Here is a 20,568-nt window from a genome sequence, read left to right on the forward strand (position 1 = left end):
TGTATATACATGCATACATACTTACCATGAAGAATAGAGATAATAATAATATAAAATAAAAATAAATATCTTTTTAATTCTTATTTTATTAATTTTCCTTTCATTTATGTTATGTTAAACGAATTTTCTAAAAATTTATACTTATTTCAGATTCATATGTAGGAGTTAATGTGGCTGCGTTCAGATATTCATTACCAGTACTAAAAATCTATACTTTACGTCATGTTCATTATAGATTTTCACTGGCAGTGAATATCGGGGATACAGCCTATATGAAGAGGCTTGCAATTGAAAAATATCACAGAAATGAAATTGAAAAGCGCGCCACAGTTTCCCTGTTAATGTCGGACGTTGTCCATACTCTCACTAGAGGTACTCTAACCGGAGCTTGGTGAAAGTTGCCCTTAATATTACTGAATATTATGTAGCGTCAGTCCTCGCCGTGGTTCCTGTATATTTGGCGTCTCGTTTATACACACACGAGCCTAAAATACAGAATACAGATACTACCCACAGCTTTCCCCAGCCTTTCCTTCCTCCAGGTTGGAGCATTCGGCGCGCCAGGCAGGTTCTAGTTACATAATGCGGGCATCATGAACGTGTTGATGCCGAATTGTTCAAAGATGGTCGGAGTAACGTCGTACGCCTGCAGAAACGCGCTGCGCCAAGTGAGTGCCGCGCGAAACGACAGATTTCGCCGACGATGATCCAAAGACGCCGTACGATCTCTCGTCGCGACTCTGCATTCATTTTCTCTCGCCACTGTTGCGCCTGGCGAGCTGCCGCCAGCTCCGGAGTAACGAGCGCGTCATTAGAATGCCGCAACTTCGTTTTTCCCCCTCGAAATTTTCGGCTTTGCACCTGAGACAAAAACCAAAAAAAAACCGGAACATAGAAGTGACGAGTTCCTTGCGTCAATAATTAAATTCGGCGATTGAAAATGATCTCTTAGCGCGCGTTAAAATGCAGTCGTCCCGTCCGCCAACGTCCCCGAACTGTCAGTCTATCGGGGACGGATTTTTATTGAGCTCTCGTGGCGAAGTTTGCCAGCAGAGTTCCGTATCGGAGCGCGACGGCAAATCGGATGGCAGAAGTTATGTTGACGCTCGCCATTTCGTAACTATTTAATTATCACGTCGGCTGTGGTATTTTGTTCTGATCTGCTGGCGAACAGCTGGTGTGCTGTTAACATTTCCGGATCCTTTTACCTTGTGAGCGTAAATTTCACAGGCCCGAGGTTTGCACACCGCGGCCGTTCAAAATGCCGAGGCCAAGCTTAAGACCTTCTCGATTTACCGCTGGAATCCGGACAAGCCCGACGAGAAGCCGTATATGCAGAAATATAAAGTCGATCTGAATGCGTAGGTTACATCTACTTCAATGTTTCTGTCTTTTTCCTTTCTTCAATTCCCTCTACGTTTCTCTCTAGCGTTTGACGTCTTTTCCAGTTGCGGCCCAATGGTACTGGACGCGCTAATTAAGATTAAGAACGAGGTCGATCCAACGTTGACATTCCGTCGTTCTTGTCGCGAAGGCATCTGTGGGTCCTGCGCTATGAATATCGGAGGAACGAACACACTGGCGTGTATCAGGTATCGTGTCGCAGCCACTGCCACATGTCTATATTGTTTAGCCAGGGTTGGGAAGTAACTCGTTACTTGTAACGAAGGTATAGTTACAGTTACTTCTTTTTGGTAACTCTAACTTAACTTTGTTACTTTCTTTACATCTGTAACTGTAACTTAACTCAGTTACATTTTTTCGATAACTAGTAACTAATTTAATAGTTACATTAATAGTTACTTTACATTTTCTACCTCCGCAGATCACATTAGGCCTTGCATTTGCGCATAAACGCCTTTATCCCCTGCCGGAAATAATTCTACAAAATTCTACAAGAAAATTAAATATAACTGCCAGAATCTAAGAAATTCTACGTAAAGAACCCCGCACTAATCATATAGGAAATTGCATCTCGGTTAAATTGGCTAGTTTTCACATATGTTGTAGCCTATGACTTGCTGAACAAAAAATATAATGGGCTCAAACTTAAATAATGGCTAGTTACTGAGCTACAGCCAGTCAAACATGGAAAATTTGGGCTCCGCGGGCCTTGTTTGGAAATACTTTGAAGCATATTAGGAAAAAATCTTTCAGACAAAAGCTATTTGGTTCGATATATATTTGTTTGGTTCGAAATAAGACTATATTTCATTATATAGTGTCTTTGAAAAACTCTTGACATAAAAATGTGCAATGAAAGATGGGGTTGTCCATTTAAGAAATTGAAATTGACCTTCATGTGACCTTCAAATTATTATCCAAGGTTAAATTAATGGCATCGTCTTATGTCTCCCCACGAACCAAACAACTTTTGTCTGAAACATTTTTTCCTAATATGCTTCAAAGTACTTCCAAGACCTGCGGAGCCCAAATTTTCTATGTTTGACTGGCTGTAGCCCAGTAACTAGCCATTATTTAAGTTTGAGCCCATTACATTTTTTGTTCAGCAGGTCATAAGCTACAACATATGTGAAAACTAGCCAATTTAACCGAGATCCAATTTCCTATATGATTAGTGCAGGGTTCTTTAAAAAGTGTTATAAAAATCAACATAAAAATGCTAGAATTGGAACACTTTTGTTAATTTTTGTAATATTCTACAAGTAAGCGGATGTTTTAATTCTTTAAGATTTCGTTGTTTCTCAAATTTTTTAAACTGGTACAGTTTTGTACAAATTTTTACAAAATTGTACATTTTCATGAAGTACCCCTTATGAAAAAATACACTCAATCATACGTTGACGGTCCGAAATAACCATCAAATTGAGTGTAAACCTTCATGAAACACTCAATTATGAAGGTTTACACTCAATTTGATGGTTATTTCGGACCGTCAACGTATGATTGAGTGTATTTTTTCATAAGGGACTACTTGCAATAATTTCTTGATTTGAGAACATTGTAATTTGTGATACTATTTTATAGATATTTTTACAAAGGAATAAATGTTTCAACGAAGATATAAAAATTTCTACAAATTTCTATTTCAAGTCAATTTTTTGTAGTTTGTAGAAATTTTTTCCGCCAAGATCGCCGCTTTACAATTCAGATGCAGATTCGATACTTTTATTTCTATTGCAAGGAAGTAACTGCAAAGTAACGATTCGTTAAGGCCTTTGCACGTAAAAAAGCGTTAACCGTAACCGTAATTTTAGTCCGTAATCGTAGTTTTCAACACGTACAGACAGATGGAGCAACCCAAGTAAAATTCCTAAGGTTACGGACTAAAATTACGTAGGGTCCGTAGATTATGGACTAAAATTACGGTTACGGTTAATGCTTTTTTACGTGCAAAGGCCTTTACTCTTCGAGTAACTGTAACTGTAACGCGTTACTTTTCAGGATTGGTAACTTGTAACTGTGACTAGTTACATTGTTAGCGAAAAAACTGTAACTGTAACTAGTTACTTTTATAAAGTAACTTTCCCAACCCCGATTGTTACTGCCGGGCACTTCAAGGATATCTCGAGAAAATTTGTAATTTCATTGACACTATCTGGGATCGTGTGTGGAAACTGCGTATCCTAACTAGGCATTCATAAATCGAGGCTCTTCAAGTGAGAATCGCAAATGTATCAATCGCTGAAAGTAGAACAATTATGTGTTTCAGCAAAATTGATAAGAATACAAGCACGGCATGCGACGTTTACCCTTTGCCCCACATGTACATCGTCAAAGACCTGGTGCCGGATTTAAATAATTTCTACGAACAGTATCGCAGTATACAGCCCTGGCTGCAGCGCAAGGACACGAAGGAAACCGGGAGCCAGCAGTATTTGCAGAGCGTAGAAGACCGTAAGAAGTTGGTGAGTGCGAGAGACTGTAGTATTTATTTGATTGTTCTCTGCTTCAGTTACAGTTACATCTTCTTCAATCTAGAACTAAACGTACAATCCTATCTTTTTTGATTGACACAGGATGGTCTCTACGAATGTATTCTCTGCGCTTGCTGCAGCACATCTTGCCCGTCCTATTGGTGGAATGGTGATAAGTATTTAGGCCCTGCAGTACTTATGCAAGTAAGCGCATCCTAATACGTTGTTTCAAACGCGACATTGCATTATAATCAGTCATCAATAAGCGATTTAGAGGAAAGTGCGAAAATTCTTTGAGAATGAATGAAGCACACTGAACAATTTAGATAAGCAGCTTAAACAATTTAGATACAGAGAAAAGCCCCCTATTATGAGATAGGCTTCTAACAAAAGATAGCAGGGTTTCCGTTAAATTAATAGGCATCGTCTGTTGATCCCCCCATAAGTTCATTGCACTTGGGGTGAAATGTGTTTAGTGGAAAATTCATCGTTCGATCGTGTAATCGTCGCGAGAAAAGATTTGTCATTGAATTTGAATGTTTGAATTTGAACAGGGGACTTTTCTCTACACCTGTGAGAAATAACACGTGTATCTGTAAGAGATAACATGTACCTGTAGAGGATAAATCAAAATTAACATGTTGATGTGCTCAGCCCGGCCTCGTAGAATTTTTCCCTTACATCGCATATTCTTCCTAGACTTTTCAACTATCGTTTTTTTTTCCCATCAGGCCTATAGGTGGATTATCGATTCGCGAGATACCCAAGCAAAGGAGCGCCTGGAGAAATTGAAGGATCCATTTTCAGTATACCGTTGTCATACAATCATGAATTGCACGCGTACGTGCCCAAAGGTGAGTTTTAATTCACGTTAGGAGCTGCTTCAAAACTAAACTGTTGTAACAATATACAAGTAATTTATGTTCTTTTAATACTTGACGCTTTACTCTGGGCAAATATTGCAGTAGTTTTTGCTGCTTCAAGAAAATTTAACTAATTGCATATAAGTATTCAAAATACATTGTATACTGTTTACAATTTAATTCTCACAACGAATAAAATTCAAGTCGTTGACATAATAGTGACCAGTATTAAATTCAGACTTATTTCACTAGTAGCAGTTTGTTAATAATTTATTTTGTTTACTCAGATCTCGATTATTGTTAGGTCTTACTTCTCTAGTCACAATCAATGCATTTCACTCCCTCACTTTTAACTTTTAATATTTCTTTATGTTTATATTTTATATAATTGTGAGTTAACAAATATAAAGGAAGAAGTGATAAAAGTGAATCGGTTATTTGAAATCTGACAATTGAACAAGCTGAGAGAGAACAATAGTAATATATGCTGTAATTCTGAACAAGCTAATGAAACAATTGCGAGAAATTTGGCAAATTGTGAAACAGTTGAACTTGTTATTTCAAAGACAGAATTGTAGAATTATTAAATGACGCACAAAAACATTTTGTACAGGGTCTAAATCCTGGAAAGGCGATAGCGGAAATAAAGAAACTGTTGGCTAATGTCAGCCAGAAGCCGCAACCGGATCTCGCCGCGTCGGGATCTCCATAGTTAAAGGAATACCGAATAGAATTAATAAGTTCTATACACTTGTCTTATGTATTACTACGTGCAGCGAACATGTAACCAGCGGAATATCTCGTACGACCATATGCAGGGGATCCACGAAATAGCAGCTGAAATGTCCTAGCAATCGAAAGATTAGTTAAGCACTACTTGTAAATAAAAACAGGCTTCCCATGGAACTATGTTATACGCAGTAATTATTAATGTAGCGATCCCTCGAACAAAAATCACTTGGACTATGCTCTTTGCCGGTTTAACATTTTCACGGTTCAGCGGCCATCCGAATCCTTGCGGTCTCGCGCGATCGATTGTGTACCTCAGCGGTGCGTAACGTTATACCGAATATGTCTTCGTGGTAGCGGTTTTCATCCTGAAAGAGTCACACAGTGCAGCGAAACAATTTAAACGCGCGGCAAGTATATTCGCACAGCTGTATATAAATCGCAAGCAGTAAAAACAATAATAATACACAAAAGATGTACCCTCAGCGATAACATGTACGCCTCGACTTCTTTGTCCGTCATTTGGCTGTGCGTTTGTATGATCTGTTTCAAGGTCTGATAAACGTCCTCCGCCATCGTGCAGTCGCCGCAAACGTAGAAGTGGCCGCGCTCATACACCACCATGGTGTAAATCTGATGCGCTTCCGCTTGGATCAAATCTTGCACATAGGTCTAACATTTGTAAAAGGTGCAGGCTTAAATTCATCCATTTTACACATTTATACATATAATATATGTATACTGTGTATAAATTATATACATATAACCTACTTTATATACAGGGTGAGGAAAAAGTACCGGACCGGTGAAATATCAAGACAAATATGGGAGATACAGAAAAATGTTTCAGATAAAAGTTGTACGGTTTTAAAAGGGCTATGTAATGGTAAAATAAATTTTCGAAAAAAATAATTTTTTTATGGTTATATAGAGGCCGCCGTCATTTTTTTAAATGGAACTCGCTATTGTTTATTATACTATCTTATTCTACTAATTAATATGAACAACTTTTGTCTGAAACATTTCTTTATTTGCCTAATACTTTTTGAGATATTCAAGAGAAAATTTATAACTTTTTCAATGTTTAGCTTATAATCTCTCGATAACTGTTTGTCGGAGGGAAAAGTAGTACAGGACTGTTTTACTTGATTTAGTCTCAGGAATATGCTGTTGCAATGGTGTTTCAATTATTGAAAATTTTTGTGTATTGTAACACATAAAATTTACATACACAAAATTTTTCAATAATTGAACCACCATTGCAACAGCATATTCCTAAGACTAAATCAAGTGAAAAAAGTCCTGTACTACTTTTCCCTCCGACAAACAGTTATCGAGATATTATAAGCTAAACATTGAAAAAGTTATAAATTTTCTCTTGAATACCTCAAAAAGTATTAGGCAAATAAAAAAATGTTTCAGACAAAAGTTGTTCATATTAATTAGTAGAATATAGTATAAGTAGAATTTAGTAGTATTATTTTATTAGTAGAATTAATTAGTAGAATATAGTATAAGTAGAACATAGTATAACAAACAATAGGGAGTTTCGTTTAAAAAGATAACGGCGACCTCCATATAACCATAAAAAATTAATTTTTTTCGAAAATTTATTTTACTATTACAATATATAGCCCTTTTAAAACCGTACAACTTTTGTCTGAAAGACTTTTCCGTATCTTCCATATTTTTCGAGATATTTCACCGGTCCGGTACTTTTTCCTCACCCTGTATATTTATACCATATGTGTACATACGTGTAACTTTTTACGGAGTAATATTCGAGTTTCTTTGTAAGACTTTTTCCGACCTTAGATCTATAAAGTAGTATACATGCTAATATACCTTCTTAAGACCAGGCTCTCGGGACAATGCTAGGAACACCTTATCCAAAACACCGGCCTCCAACATTTCTCTCTTCTCTTGTCTATACAGGTCCAAATTTTTTTGACGACAACCAAAGAAAAGCCAAATCTTGCCGAATTTTTGATCTAGAAAAGTGATCACACGCAGTGTCAGTGGTGCCATAAGGATATTTGACATTAAAATTTATAAATACATAAAAATAAACGAGGTATGCGTGAGAAAAGCATCCGTACTCTGCTGAAGTTTCATCTGAGCAAATCGATGATGCCAGAAACCTCGGAAAGGAGCGATTCCAGTACCTGGTCCCACCAATATCACTGGTGCCTCAGTTTCCGTCGACATATAAAAGTTTGGCGCGCTTAAATTTTAATCAAGGATTATATTCAACGTGAGATCTTTATAAGCGACGTTTACAAAATTGACGTCTTTTACCTTCTCACAAACACATACAGCAACTCTCCCTCGGATATTTGCCGCAGATAATTGGAGCAAACGCCGTAATGTACTGGTCCAGAGCCGTCTAGAATCAATTTGTTAAATATAGTCGAAAAGATATTATCGGTTCGCTGCTAAATTGAATGCGTCTGGACTATGGACAGAATTCTTCGGAGTGAGAAAGAAGGGACGAAACCATGAGACATAAGTACTTTGCGTTTGATATTGCACCACTGCGACTGTCAGGTGTATCTGCCCCCGGTGCACCTGGGGAGATGACGAGATGCTGTAGAATCTCGGTTGTAAGGGCGTTAGATGAAGCAGAAGCAACGGAGCGAACGGAGTCACGGATGGAAATTCGTCCAAAACTTCGGCCAAATTAGGAAACTTCCAGTGTCTCCAGTCCTCGTAAGCCGCCGGATCCTATTTCAAGAAGGAAATCTTTTAAATGTTATAAATTTAATTATATTTCTTGTAAATTATTGTGTTTAATGTTGCTGTATGTGTTCAAGAGAAACTGCGTTAAGAAAATTCCTAAACATTTTTAGGTCTTTCAATCTTCGTCCATTTTAAATTAGAATTGATAAATATTTTAGAGCTAACAATATTAAGTCAGAAATTACTGTGAAAAAGTGATAATTTTTAGTTTAAAGACTTGATTTTTCATTATATTATATTAAAATTTCCAAATTCGTCTTCGAATTCTTACATTTCGAGAAACAGCTACATTTATACATTTACATATTTACAGAGGACAGAAGATCAAGCTGCGTCCGTTCTTTCACGTTCGTAGCTATCGAGGCGAAATATCTCAACAGATTCGGCGTAGGCGGCGTCGTGATGTCCAAGAATCGAGTTAACAGCATCCTGAAGGAATTGGGCAAATATCTGTCGTGAGGTATCCACGTTTTTACAATTCCTGGAAAGAGCAGCTATTAGTCCACTTGTGATGTAAAAGACAGGGGGGGGGGGGAATAAAAGAAAATTGATAGCTTACCATTAGGAGTATGCGCTTGTTTCTGCATCTGCAGTTCGATCGGCGTATCAGCGTCGAAGGTAGACTGCACACGTTGTATGATTTTCTCCACCAGGTCTGCACGATTGCACGCAAACACACCTAAGTGATCCCCGGGTTTATAAGAAATATCCATGCCAACTATGTCATCCAGTTCCAGGAGCAATGTTGTTCCGCTGGACTCGTCGCCGCTCAGGTTGGACCTTCGAAGCAAATTGCACATCGTCACGTTTCTGTTATGGCATTTGCTCAATGCTTTGGCGATCGGTTGAGGCTCGGCTTCTACAAAACGGACTGTTGCCGCAGACAATGCCTCAGAGCCCAGAGACAGGGCTACTTCTAACAACGTATCGTCGTCGTCCAAGCAGAATGTTTCGCACGCGATCGCGAAGATGTCAGCTGCCCATTTCCGAAAGGTCTGCTCCTGTCCACACATCTCGTCGCCCTGGGCCAAGCGCGCCAGCCGCTCTCCGCCCAGTTCGCCCAACAAGTTGTCGACGTAGCGACCGAACGCGCAGAAGTTTGGATACGCGGACGAGCCCAATGCGAAAACAGCGAATCGGACGTTGCTGAGGGGTCCAAAGGTATCCTCGGTTTGCGACTCCGTCGTAGAACCGCGCAAGGAATCTAGTCGATCCAATTTCTTCGACCCGCTCACCTCCGTCTGGCTGTTAGCCTTGATAAATGACTTCGAGGTCGCCAAGCTTATCTTGTTCTCGCTGTTTATATAAGCGTCGTTCATTTTCATCGCGTACAAATTTTGCGCGAAGACCTCTCCGTTTTCCGGCGGGTCGCCGTTTCCGAAAGTCGAAGTTATCACCAGCAGCAGAGCCTCGTGTTCGATGTTACTGATGTCGTATTCTTCCATTGAAAGGACCTGGGAGTGAAAAGCGTGGCCCAGTAACTCGCTCAACTTTTCCGCATACATTTGCGACGTGCCGGTTTCCGTAGCGAACAGCACGGTCGCTTTTATTCGACGTGACAATGCACGCCCGAACAGCTTGGACGTGAATTTCACGGCCCTCGCGATCTGCTTGAAGTGAAACTTGCGTCTCGGTTTCTTCGACGTCGCCTTCTTGTCGCGTCCTTTCTTCCACACGTGAGTCTTCCACGCTGGATCCTGGGCGTCGTAAGAGGGCTTCAAGTGATAAAGCGCCATTTCCTGGTGAAAGACCGGCGTGGCGGAACCAGATATCGGCGGCACGATCCAGAGCCAGTCGGCGGGACAACCGTTTCGGAGGCGCATCTCATTTTCATAATGTTTCATGAAGGACTCCGAAGCGGTGTGATGATCCACGATCGTCACGTTCTTCATCTGAAAGCTATGCAGTACTGCGACGTTAGCTTCTATCATCGCTTTATCTTTCCACAATGATGTGGACGTCCTTGTGTCCAGACCCATGCTCGTCGCTATTGTCTCGAGCATATTGTATCTTTGAGCATCACATAAATCTCTAGAGCCAATCTCGGTGCTCATGTACCAGCCGTTGAATGGTGCCGCGGTAAATACGAGACCCCCGCAATCGAAAACCATCCCAGACACGGCCGGAACGGCGAACCACTTGAGACCCAATTTCTCAAACCAGTCGTACCTAAATACATTGTATATTGTATTTATCATATATCAAATGTATCTCCTTCAACACAAATATTATTACACGTAATAACTTTAGAAGTAACCGCATGAGTTTTGGATTGACATAACAAAGTGTGAGTAATAACATTATTTAAAGAACAAAAAATTATTCATATCATACGTTCAGTTTACCCATGCAAATTGCACGCTCAAACTTTATACAAAAGTCTTATATTTTCTTCCAAATGCATAAAGTTAAAAAGAAGAACGAAATTGCGACAAATAAATTTAACGCAGTAAGCCTTATATTATTCACATAATAATTAAATATTTTCATCAGATAGACAAAAATGTTAAGTTAGACCTTTCTGTAAAAGCTTTATATTATTTAATAAAAGCTTACGTAGGATGACTAAGAGACACTTCGAATACCAAGTCGCTGGGAATGTCAAAGTAATCTGGATCGTGTCCATTGGCGGATAAAACCAACGGCAGGATGTCAAATCTGGTCCGCGCCCCTTTCCATCCTAATTTTATGCAAACCTATCGAAAGAAAGAAGTGCGTCTATGTTGAATTATTTTCGAAACACGTGCGTTGCTTCTTTATAAAGAATTTTCCAAGATGTTAGACATCTTTTCCCTGTCGGAAATAATTCTACAAAATTCTACAAAAAAAATTAAATATAACTGCCAGAATCTAAGAAATTCTACGTAAATTTAAAAAGTGTTATAAAAATCAACATAAAAATGCTAGAATTGGAACACTTTTGTTAATTTTTGTAATATTCCACAAGTAAGCAGCTGTTTTGATTCTTTAAGATTTCGTTGTTTCTCAAATTTTAAAAACTAGTAAAGTTTTGCACTAATTTTTACAAAATTGTACATTTTCATGAAATACTACTTGCAATAATTTCTTGATTTGAGAACATTGTAATTTGTGATACTATTTTATAGATATTTTTACAAAAAAATAAATGTTTCAACGAAGATATAAAAATTTCTACACATTTCTATTTCAAGTCAATTTTTTGTAGTTATTTATAGAAATTTTTTCCGCTAGGGTTTGGTTTAATAAATAATTAAAAAAGAATTTGTATCTCTTGAATAAATATAAATATTCTGACCTCTGTGAATTCTACGTTCACAGGATCGCCGAGAATGGTGCCATCTGGATTTTTGTATCCCGCATAATTGATCAATTGCGTATTCCATACTCTGTAATCATGTTTTCCATCGGTGCGCTGCGGAAATATTGTTATCGCGGACCTGAAAAATCGTGCGCACAAATAATTATATATCCTGCGCGCAAGTACACCTGGCAATATTTGAAATGATTTTGTGACAATTGATATAAAACTGTCCGCATTATAATTGCACTCTACCTGATATTTCCTTTATTTGTACTGTACTTGATATGATTGCATAGAGCCTCGAACATGCCACTCGTAGTTGTGACGTAACGGCAATCGAAAACCTGCAAGCGCATACGTTTCATAAACAAATCGACAAATATATTTTTTTCAGATATCTGCGAACCATTCAAGCGAGCAATATATTATTCTTCTTTCTCGCAAAGGATGAACAAATTGTAATGCGAAACGAACCTGTAGCTTCGACCACTGTATGCGACCAATGCATCTTGCAGCATTCCGCCAAGCCAGCTTTGCACCAAAGACCAGTTCCGTTTCCGTTAACTGATACGTACCGGTGGAAATCACTTCTCTCTGCACACTCTCCAAACGTGCGCGATGAGCGTCACTGTTTAATCTACGTTCAAACATGAGAGAAAGCTCAAGATTCGAAAGGGATTTTCAAGGGTTTAACTTCAAGGAATTTTATATAAATATGACAATGATTTTACATTATATATAGCAATTTTAGTACCTTCTGATGGAAGTGAAGTACTGCTCCAGAAAGTCAGTCGCGTGAAGTAAGATTTCCTCTTTCGTGCGTGGCTCTGTTCCATGAGTCGGCAGCTGCATTACGCTACCAAGACAGACTTGACTCGAGCAAAGGATTTTCTAGAAATGTGTTCAATATCATTTTATTGTTATCGCTTACTGTATATTCTTTTCATTTTCATATACACACATATACATATTGTATACAAAATACTGATTAAACGAGAAAGAGAGAGAGAGAGAGAGAGAGAGAGAGAGAGAGAGAGAGAGAGAGAGAGAGAGAGAGAGAGAGAGAATAAAACGCACACTTCTAGATTAATCTGTTATTAATATAAAAAAATAATGATACTATATGATACAGTAAATTGCAATTGATTTTCATATGCAAGGCTACATTTAAAAAATCAATTAAACCTGAATAAGTTTTAATTATATTGCAATATATATATATATAGTACCTGATGCGTTACAATAACGGCTAGTATAACTAAAACGAAATTAGCATCCCATTAAAAGAGTAAATAGAATATTCATTATTATATTAATAACTAAAACAAATTTATGATGCACCTATACATATGTCCGCGTATAGAAAAAATATACAAGATCAAAACAGAAAATGGACATCACTAATTTCTTAATTTCTACAAGAGATTTCAATTTTTTTGGAAAGTATTTCTAGTAAAAAGTTTCTGCTTTCAATTTTTAATTAATTTTTTTCACGTCAATTCCCAAAAAGTTTCGCAATTAGTTCCTGAATAACGCGTCGCTCAATTCTTAACATCTCTATTTTCACATGCTGACAATTTTCGATATTAAAAATTTTTTCCAAAGTACCTCGGCATTTCTCACGTGCAAGGAATCAAACGCCTCCGTCTTGTCCGCGATATTCCTGAGTTTCGTCGGCTTTCTTTGATGGGGCGTCCCGTCGTGGTCTTTCATTTTGCGCTTTAGTGTTTAACTGTTCCTGCCTAGTAGACTGACGACAAGCGCGACGATAAGGTGGAAAGGACGAGAGGACAGAGCGCAGAGATGACACAACGCAGCATCTCACGTGCCGTCATCTCACATGCGCCAGCATGCGCAACATTGATCCATTCTGGCTTGTCCTCGCAGATCAATCAACGCACAGGACTTCTCGTGTCGAAATGAAAATTTATGGCAAATTTACGGTCTGCAAATTTAACATTTCGCATATTAGCATTGTTATTTTTATGTTATCGTTAGGTTTTTAATAATAATAGCAACAATAAAATAATAATAAGATATAATAATAGGATTATTCAAGTTTCATGAAACAGCGATCTCTCATAACATTATACGTTATATAATTATTATCGTATAAAACATTATTAAATTAAATAATTTTATCAAAAAAACAGAATACTTGAATGAGAATCTATTTAAAAGATATAAAAGAATGTCAAGAGCATCACGATGTGAAACTTTTTCTTGAAAATCATTATTTTATTTTCAGAGGTTTTAAAGTCGCTATGTTTTAATGAAACACTACTTTTTTTTATTCCTTACGTTTTATAGTTGGCACTTCATAAATTATATTATCTGATAGGATTATTTAAGCTCGAAATTGTTCCCGTATTAAATTATTGAATTCTTCTCATCTGTTATTAGTAAGCTAAATTTAAAAAATGCAGTTTTATTTTAATAAGGAAACGTTAAATTACAGAATGTGACTATAAAAAGTTACTTTCAGACATTCGATATGTCTTATTCAATGGAACATGTGTATCCCCGTAGTATAAAGTGACGAAATTACGTATATACAGGGTGGCCCCGAACGTTCCGGCCAGGCTTTGAAATTTTATAGGAAATTTAATTCTGAACAAAAAGTTTCTCATAAACATGGGTCGAAAAATGCTTCCTTAAAAAGTTAGCGCCCAAAAATCTCTGAAATCACGGTTATTTTACACATTTTTTCTGCATTGTTTAAACCAATCACCATAGATGGATGGAAGGAAGAGTAAAAGATAAAAAGAAAATGAAGTACAAAGAAAATGACATTTAATCAATTTCTTGGAAAATAAATAAAAATAGAAAATAAAAATTCTTTTCTTTCATAAAAACAGAATAATTCTACTTTTTAAACAAAAACAGTACTGTAATAATAGAAAATACTCTGCTGCATGAACAATAGGAATACTCTGCGATGCAGGACTCCAAATTAGCGCGGACTCGGGGAAAATAACCGTGATTTCAGAGGTTTTTGGGCGCTAACTTTTTAAGGAAGCATTTTTCGACCCATGTTTATGGGAAACTTTTTGTTCAGAATTAAATTTCTTATAAAATTTCAAAGCCTGGCCGGAACGTTCGGGGCCACCCTGTATATATATTTTTAACCTTATGACTTATTTGGTACGGGTTGTATGAATTTATAGGAAAGTGAAGAAGAGAATATGGACGCGGGAAAGAGAAATAGAGCGGAAAATCGAGGTACATTTACATTACAAGTCTTTACGTTACGGTTGTAATGTAAAGATTTGCAAAATATATCAGATATCATAATGTTTCTATTCTCCTGTATTGGATACTCATTCCACGCTCGATACAAAAATATACGCGTACGATTTTAATTGTCTATCATAGTTGTAGAACAATCCCACTTCATAGATCTCTCCACAGCCATTTTCCACTTGGAATAACGGAGATCTCTCTCTAAAATAGAAACGAAAAGTTTGCATATGTTATTATCAAGTACTTTGTATTCCCTTTGACTTCATTTTATCATATGTAACGAGACATTTACCGTCTTCACCAATCTCGGGTGAAAATTTCGTTATTTGAGACGCGTCCACTTCGTTTATATCAATTAAACCTGCACCAATGCCAGCTAGAATGGCGGCGCCCAATGCTGTCGTTTCAACCATGTTTGGCCTCACTGTTTGCAACATATATGATTAAAAGAATTACTTAATGGATTTTAAAGAAGTCTCGTACTAATATATTGTTTACTTACCGACAGATATCCCAGTTAAATCCGCCTGTAATTGCATTAACAAATCGTTCACGGTCATACCACCATCAACCTGCAGAGTCGTCAGTTTCGTCCCTGAATCTTTGACCATTGCTTCCAATATGTCCCTCGTTTGGAAGCAAACTGCTTCTAATGCTGCACGTATAATGTGATATTGCTGCGTATCCTCGGTAATACCACAGATTACTCTGTTAAAACGTTCGATTAGAAAGAGAGAGAAGTCTTGACAATCTTACAACAATAAAAGGAAAGAAAAATAGAGGAGAGTGCAATACCCGCGCGCATCCTGCTGCCAATAAGGTGCGTACAGTCCCGAGAAGGCCGGTACGAAATACACGTCGCCGGAGCATCTTACACGCTCTGCCATATCCTGCGTTTGCGTAATATTACTGAGAATTTGCATGTTATCTCGTAGCCAAGATAAAGCAGCCCCAGCGACAGCGACGGATCCCTCTAATGCGTAAACAGGCGGAGATCGTTCGATCTTGTAAGCGACCGTCGTTATCAGTCCTTGCGTCGAATCGACTTTCTGCAATGAAATACATTTATATGTATCTTTAAATTGCTGCTGACGTAAGGGATTACATCGCGGGAATATTTTATAATTTCACATTAGGGAAATACTCTTTGTACCACACGTATCGCCCAGTTGCTCTGCCATACGTACTGTACTTCCTGTGTTGTAAAGCAAAAAGCATCCTGTCCCGTACGTAGCTTTTGCTTGACCAGGTTTCAAGCATAGCTGGCCAAGGAGAGCTCCTTGCTGATCGCCCACACACTGCGGAGAACGAAACAGAAAATTTAAATATACATATACATAGAAGCAATTTACTTCTAAATAATATAAAGTGGACGCTCGTTGAATGTGTAAACAAATGATCAAATTATAAAGGCCAAAAATAACGAGCTACTACAAAGGATGTTAGAAAATCAATTATGTTCTTGATAATTTACATAGGTGAACGTTTCGACTTTACTTAGTCTTTCTCAACTTTTCTCTTTGTTTGTCATGTTGACATTTATATATATATTATACATACAATTTTTAATTTTTAACGTATTCCAACGACATTTATTAATAATTAAAATGACTAGTCACGTACCTTTAAAATTTAATGTATTATAATTAATGATTTAGGGTGTTGAGAAAGACTAAGTAAAGTCGAAACGTTCGCCTATGTAAACTATCAAGAATATAATTTACTTCTTTTACTTTCCAAGGCGTAACAAGATTACAATTTTCTTAATCTAAATTGAAAATTTAATCTATCTTATCAAACTCAAAATCATAAAGTGCCCTCTATATTGATAACATAATTCCATTTAAAATGATTAATTTTTAATATTAATCTAAACTAATAATGAAGAGGGAATATTTGCGATAAATTACCACGTTAATAACTTAAAGTTAAAATAATATTTCTCTAAAAAAAGTTTCCAACATCACTATTAGTTCATCAGAGATGAATTAAGCGGTCTATTGATACAACGATACGTTTCTTCTTCCGTTCAATAAAGGAAGACGGAGAATAAGGACGCTTCGAGGCATTTGTAGCATCCAGTTAGCCGCAGCCTTAGACGCATACTCACGCCTGCTATGGGTACGCCTGTGAGTACTTGAGGATTCGAAACGGAGCCGTAAATCTCCGCGCTGGATCGTATCTCGGGAAGAATGTGCTGCGGAATGCTGAAGAAACGGCATAACACAGGGTCCCACTTGAGCGTATCGATATTCATCAGCATCGTGCGCGACGCATTCGACACGTCCGTAACGTGCAACTGGCCCTTCGTGAGATTCTGAACGCGAGAGAAACATTCGACAATGAGACACGGAACCCTCTGCCTGCCACCAACTGCAGTGCACATTTACCCAAATGAGCCACGTGTCGACCGTTCCGAAAGCACACTTCTGCGCGTCTACCGCTTGCTTCACGCGCGGAACGTTGTCTATCAACCAGCGTATCTTGAGGGCGCTAAAATAGGGAGACATCGGTAGGCCGCACAGAGGCTTCAGGTAATTCTTGTTTCTCGTTTTGTTGGGGATTCTGTCCAACACGTTCTCCAGAGTGGTAGTTGTCCTCATGTCGTGCCATACTGCAAAGCGATACATTTCATTTAATAATAAACTTTTCAAGTGAGACCCCTATTTAAAACTAAACAATATGTATAAGAATCGCCAATGTGGGTCACAAGGCAAGATGTAGGTGGCCCAACTTGCTCCAGTTGTCGAGCCGGCTAAGACGCCCGTCACGGATTGAGGGAGGTCCCAGGTTCGAATCCTGGCTGGGGTAATATTTTTCGCAATAAAAATAAATTTACAGGATGGGGAAAATGGGGAGGGGTATTGAATGCTAAATATAGCATCAGAAAAATGCGAATTGCATTTGAAAAATAATTATCGAGTCGAATACGTGAATCTGCTGACGATAACAATTCTACGTTTAAAATAAACTGCGTTATGTCCGAACAAGAAATCGGCGCGTAAAACTAATGTGGTAAGAAACGGTATATATAGATTCGCAATTTTCAGAAAGATTTAAGATTTGCAAGTTGTGCTATCTACATCTTGCCTTGTGACCCACATTGGCGATTCTTATATATTGTTTACATTTTATTTAATATTATTCAATTCTCAATCTTTTATCAATCTGTATTAGACTATTACACACAGGCTGCGGCCCACTTGACGCTGCAAATTCTTCCTCTCCTCCTTTCGTTATTAAAAGGAAAGAAAAGAGGAGAGCTTCGCAGCATTGGTCGGGTGGACCGGAACTAGGCACGGGGAAAAATCTATCGTTGAGGCTCAAGAAATAAGGGCCTCATATATGCGTTTTATACCGATCGCATTGTGCAAAGGCTCGCCAGTCTCCTTGTCCCACACCAGTGTTGTCTCCCTTTGATTAGTAATTCCAATGGCTTTGATATCGGAGACCGACAACCCGAGACTCTTCATCTTTTTCACCGTCTCTTCTATGCATGTTAAAACAGCTCTTAATATCTCTTTTGGATCCTGTTCCACCCATCCCTCTTGAGGATACTTCTGCTTGATTTCGATCTGATGCAGGGCGACCACCTTTCTGCGCAAAACGTCGAACACCTAAACACACAAGAGGAAATGTCATCTCAGATGGGCGAAGTCTGTTTACACTGCCACGAGACTTGGACGGCCGACGTCTAGTCGAGCTGATCTTACCAAGAATCTGGCACTACTCGTTCCCTCGTCGATTGCGCCTATCAAGGGCCCGGTCCTTTTCACGTTCTCAGGCATATCGGCTCCTTTGGAACTTAGAAAGTCACGTTCTGTACGTTACTCCCCATGAGAGGATGGCATACGGCAACAAACGCCTAACCTTTGTCCTTCAATTGCGTAATATGTTTAGATTTTAAGACATAGTCTAGCGTCTACGTCAGCGACAGAGATCGATCTTTACACACTTTACAATACACGCATACATATATATTTGAATATGTGGCATAAATAGACTTTCGTTATTGCTCCATCGCCTGCTTCGAAAAAGTTCGTATGTATGTATGTATGTATACATACATACATTTCTAAAGGAGTCCACGACTCCCCGTCAAAATGATTCGGATCTCTGCTAAAGTGGTTCGAGTCCCTGCTAAAGTGGTTCGAGTCTCCGCTAAGGGACTTCTCGCTGGTCTCCAGTCTCCACGCACCGGCGGCCCCGCGGTTTAGGGTGAAATCACACGGTACGGGAATCCGCGTGCGGGACAGGGGATGCGTGATTCGAACAGCCAATCAGGGGCTCGATTCTTGAATTTATTCGAAGGAGAAATGTATGCGAAAATTCTGCTCTTACAGAAAAGTTGCAAGTTGATTGGCTATTCGCATGGCTTTAACCAATCGACTTGCATCTTTTCTGTCAGAGCAGAATATTCGTATACGTTTCTTCTTCGAATGATTTCGAGAATCGGGCCCCAGTGCTCTCCCACATTTTTCTATTCCGCGCTGATTGGGTGTTTGAATCACGCATCCCCTGTCCCGCACGCGGATTCCCGTACCGTGTGATTTCACCCTTAATCGGTTTCGCGGTTTGAACAGTCCTGCTTTCCCGCGCTAATCACGTGGCCGAATTCGTTTTTTGTTTGCACCCGGCTCTAGGTACGTTAGCCTAATAATAATTTAAGGTTTCAATATTTACATTTCAACGAAAAATTATATCTCACACCTTGTCCTTCTAAAATAAATTTTGTAAATATTTCTTCAAATTGTAGCGATTTCAACGACAAATATTCGATCGGCAGAAAGACTCATCATACACACAGAGAAACAGTTTGTCCGAACAGCTGTTATTGCTCGCGTGCCTTTTCTCCTCTTTTATTATTATCGACTAACTCCGTGTATATGATGCGTCTCTCTGGCGGTCGAATATTTGTCGCTGAAATCGCTACAAAGTCATTTCTGACGAAGTGTATAACTTGACAGTTATCTTATTAAACGCTGTGTGATAAAACGTTTAAAATGACGGCATCTCCGGAATGGATCTGGGTATGGAAAAAGTGTAATCATTGTGCAAAAGAGTTTCATAACTGTATATAAACGAAGAAAATCAATATTTAAAAAATCATTTATGTGACGAACATAAAATAACAGAATTAGATGAACATCCAGAACGGTATCATGTACGTGTACTGCAAAATTATGAAATAGCCAAACTAACAGCCACGTGCAACAATTGTGAAAAAAAGATTAATCTGGTATCTAACAGCGTGATTTAGTAACTTACTAAAACTTCAGCACGCAAACAAATACAATTTAATTAATAAAACAAATACATCTATAAATTTGAAAATCGTACGGAAAATGTACGACAAAATATCAGAGCATAAATTTAAATGTAAAGGATGTAAAGTAATTTTAAGTGTACATCCTATATCTAAAACCAATTTAACACGACACTTATTTCATTGTGGGTAAGTGCATATCCCAAATATATTTTAAATATTAATGAGTAGAAAATGGGTAATAATAAAATTACATTTAAGGCCGGAATGTGTGAATATAAAGGTGTGAATATAACATTCAGTTATAATAATAATATTCAATTATTGATAAAATAATTTTGTTTCTATTCTATATCATAGTTACTTCAAACTTAATCACCCGAAAAAATATAAAGTAAAAGACAAAAAGGATAAAAGAACATCGAGCATACATGACAAGTTCGATGAAACGAGCAATAAAATGAAAAAAAATGTAAAGCATGTGGAAAAATAATAAAAATACGCAAAGGAATTAACTGTAGACAGTTAATACGTCACCATTCTCGTTGTAGGTATAAGTATGGATAT

General features: G+C 38.1%; 3 protein-coding genes across 3 annotated transcripts; 1 reads left to right on the forward strand and 2 right to left on the reverse strand.

Moving 5' to 3' along the window:
* Positions 1–422: 422 nt before the first annotated feature.
* Positions 423–5,647, forward strand: LOC105557979 (succinate dehydrogenase [ubiquinone] iron-sulfur subunit, mitochondrial). Its single transcript, XM_012005433.1, has 7 exons — positions 423–668; positions 1,231–1,361; positions 1,449–1,592; positions 3,674–3,869; positions 3,981–4,082; positions 4,610–4,732; positions 5,355–5,647. The coding sequence occupies exons 1-7, from the start codon at positions 594–596 to the stop codon at positions 5,451–5,453; spliced, it is 870 nt and encodes a 289-aa protein (XP_011860823.1). The 5' UTR covers positions 423–593; the 3' UTR covers positions 5,454–5,647.
* Positions 5,483–13,419, reverse strand: LOC105557978 (nitric oxide synthase, salivary gland). Its single transcript, XM_012005432.1, has 14 exons — positions 13,101–13,419; positions 12,247–12,383; positions 11,967–12,129; positions 11,745–11,836; positions 11,487–11,628; positions 10,766–10,905; positions 8,769–10,378; positions 8,521–8,690; positions 7,984–8,194; positions 7,769–7,856; positions 7,570–7,694; positions 7,316–7,461; positions 5,951–6,142; positions 5,483–5,838 (listed from the first exon to the last, which is right to left on the reverse strand). Exons 1-14 carry the CDS (start codon positions 13,203–13,205, stop codon positions 5,731–5,733), a joined length of 3,429 nt encoding a protein of 1,142 aa, XP_011860822.1. The 5' UTR covers positions 13,206–13,419; the 3' UTR covers positions 5,483–5,730.
* Positions 13,420–14,773: 1,354 nt separating this feature from the next.
* Positions 14,774–18,778, reverse strand: LOC105557980 (glycerol kinase-like). Its single transcript, XM_012005434.1, has 9 exons — positions 18,449–18,778; positions 18,094–18,352; positions 17,126–17,349; positions 16,846–17,052; positions 15,923–16,033; positions 15,531–15,784; positions 15,238–15,443; positions 15,028–15,159; positions 14,774–14,936 (listed from the first exon to the last, which is right to left on the reverse strand). The coding sequence occupies exons 1-9, from the start codon at positions 18,521–18,523 to the stop codon at positions 14,851–14,853; spliced, it is 1,554 nt and encodes a 517-aa protein (XP_011860824.1). The 5' UTR covers positions 18,524–18,778; the 3' UTR covers positions 14,774–14,850.
* Between the last annotated feature and the right edge of the window lie 1,790 nt (positions 18,779–20,568).

Source organism: Vollenhovia emeryi, unplaced genomic scaffold, assembly GCF_000949405.1.
Source record: "Vollenhovia emeryi isolate VEMERY1.0 unplaced genomic scaffold, V.emery_V1.0 DF939396.1, whole genome shotgun sequence".
NCBI lineage: Eukaryota > Metazoa > Arthropoda > Insecta > Hymenoptera > Formicidae > Vollenhovia > Vollenhovia emeryi.

Bases quoted from the DNA above. Each gene is read 5' to 3' on its own strand.
- LOC105557979 (XM_012005433.1), top strand. From the start codon at position 594: ATGAACGTGTTGATGCCGAATTGTTCAAAGATGGTCGGAGTAACGTCG. The intron at 3,870-3,980 runs GTGAGTGCGAGA...TGATTGACACAG, and splicing joins TAGAAGACCGTAAGAAGTTG to GATGGTCTCTACGAATGTAT. The intron at 4,733-5,354 runs GTGAGTTTTAAT...CATTTTGTACAG, and splicing joins GCACGCGTACGTGCCCAAAG to GGTCTAAATCCTGGAAAGGC.
- LOC105557978 (XM_012005432.1), bottom strand. From the start codon at position 13,205: ATGAAAGACCACGACGGGACGCCCCATCAAAGAAAGCCGACGAAACTC. The intron at 10,906-11,486 runs GTCAGAATATTT...TTCTTTCGATAG, and splicing joins TGAACGTAGAATTCACAGAG to GTTTGCATAAAATTAGGATG. The intron at 10,379-10,765 runs GTAAGCTTTTAT...CAATGTATTTAG, and splicing joins GTGTCTCTTAGTCATCCTAC to GTACGACTGGTTTGAGAAAT.
- LOC105557980 (XM_012005434.1), bottom strand. From the start codon at position 18,523: ATGCCTGAGAACGTGAAAAGGACCGGGCCCTTGATAGGCGCAATCGAC. The intron at 18,353-18,448 runs GTAAGATCAGCT...TTGTGTGTTTAG, and splicing joins CGAGTAGTGCCAGATTCTTG to GTGTTCGACGTTTTGCGCAG. The intron at 14,937-15,027 runs GTAAATGTCTCG...TTTCTATTTTAG, and splicing joins ACCCGAGATTGGTGAAGACG to AGAGAGATCTCCGTTATTCC.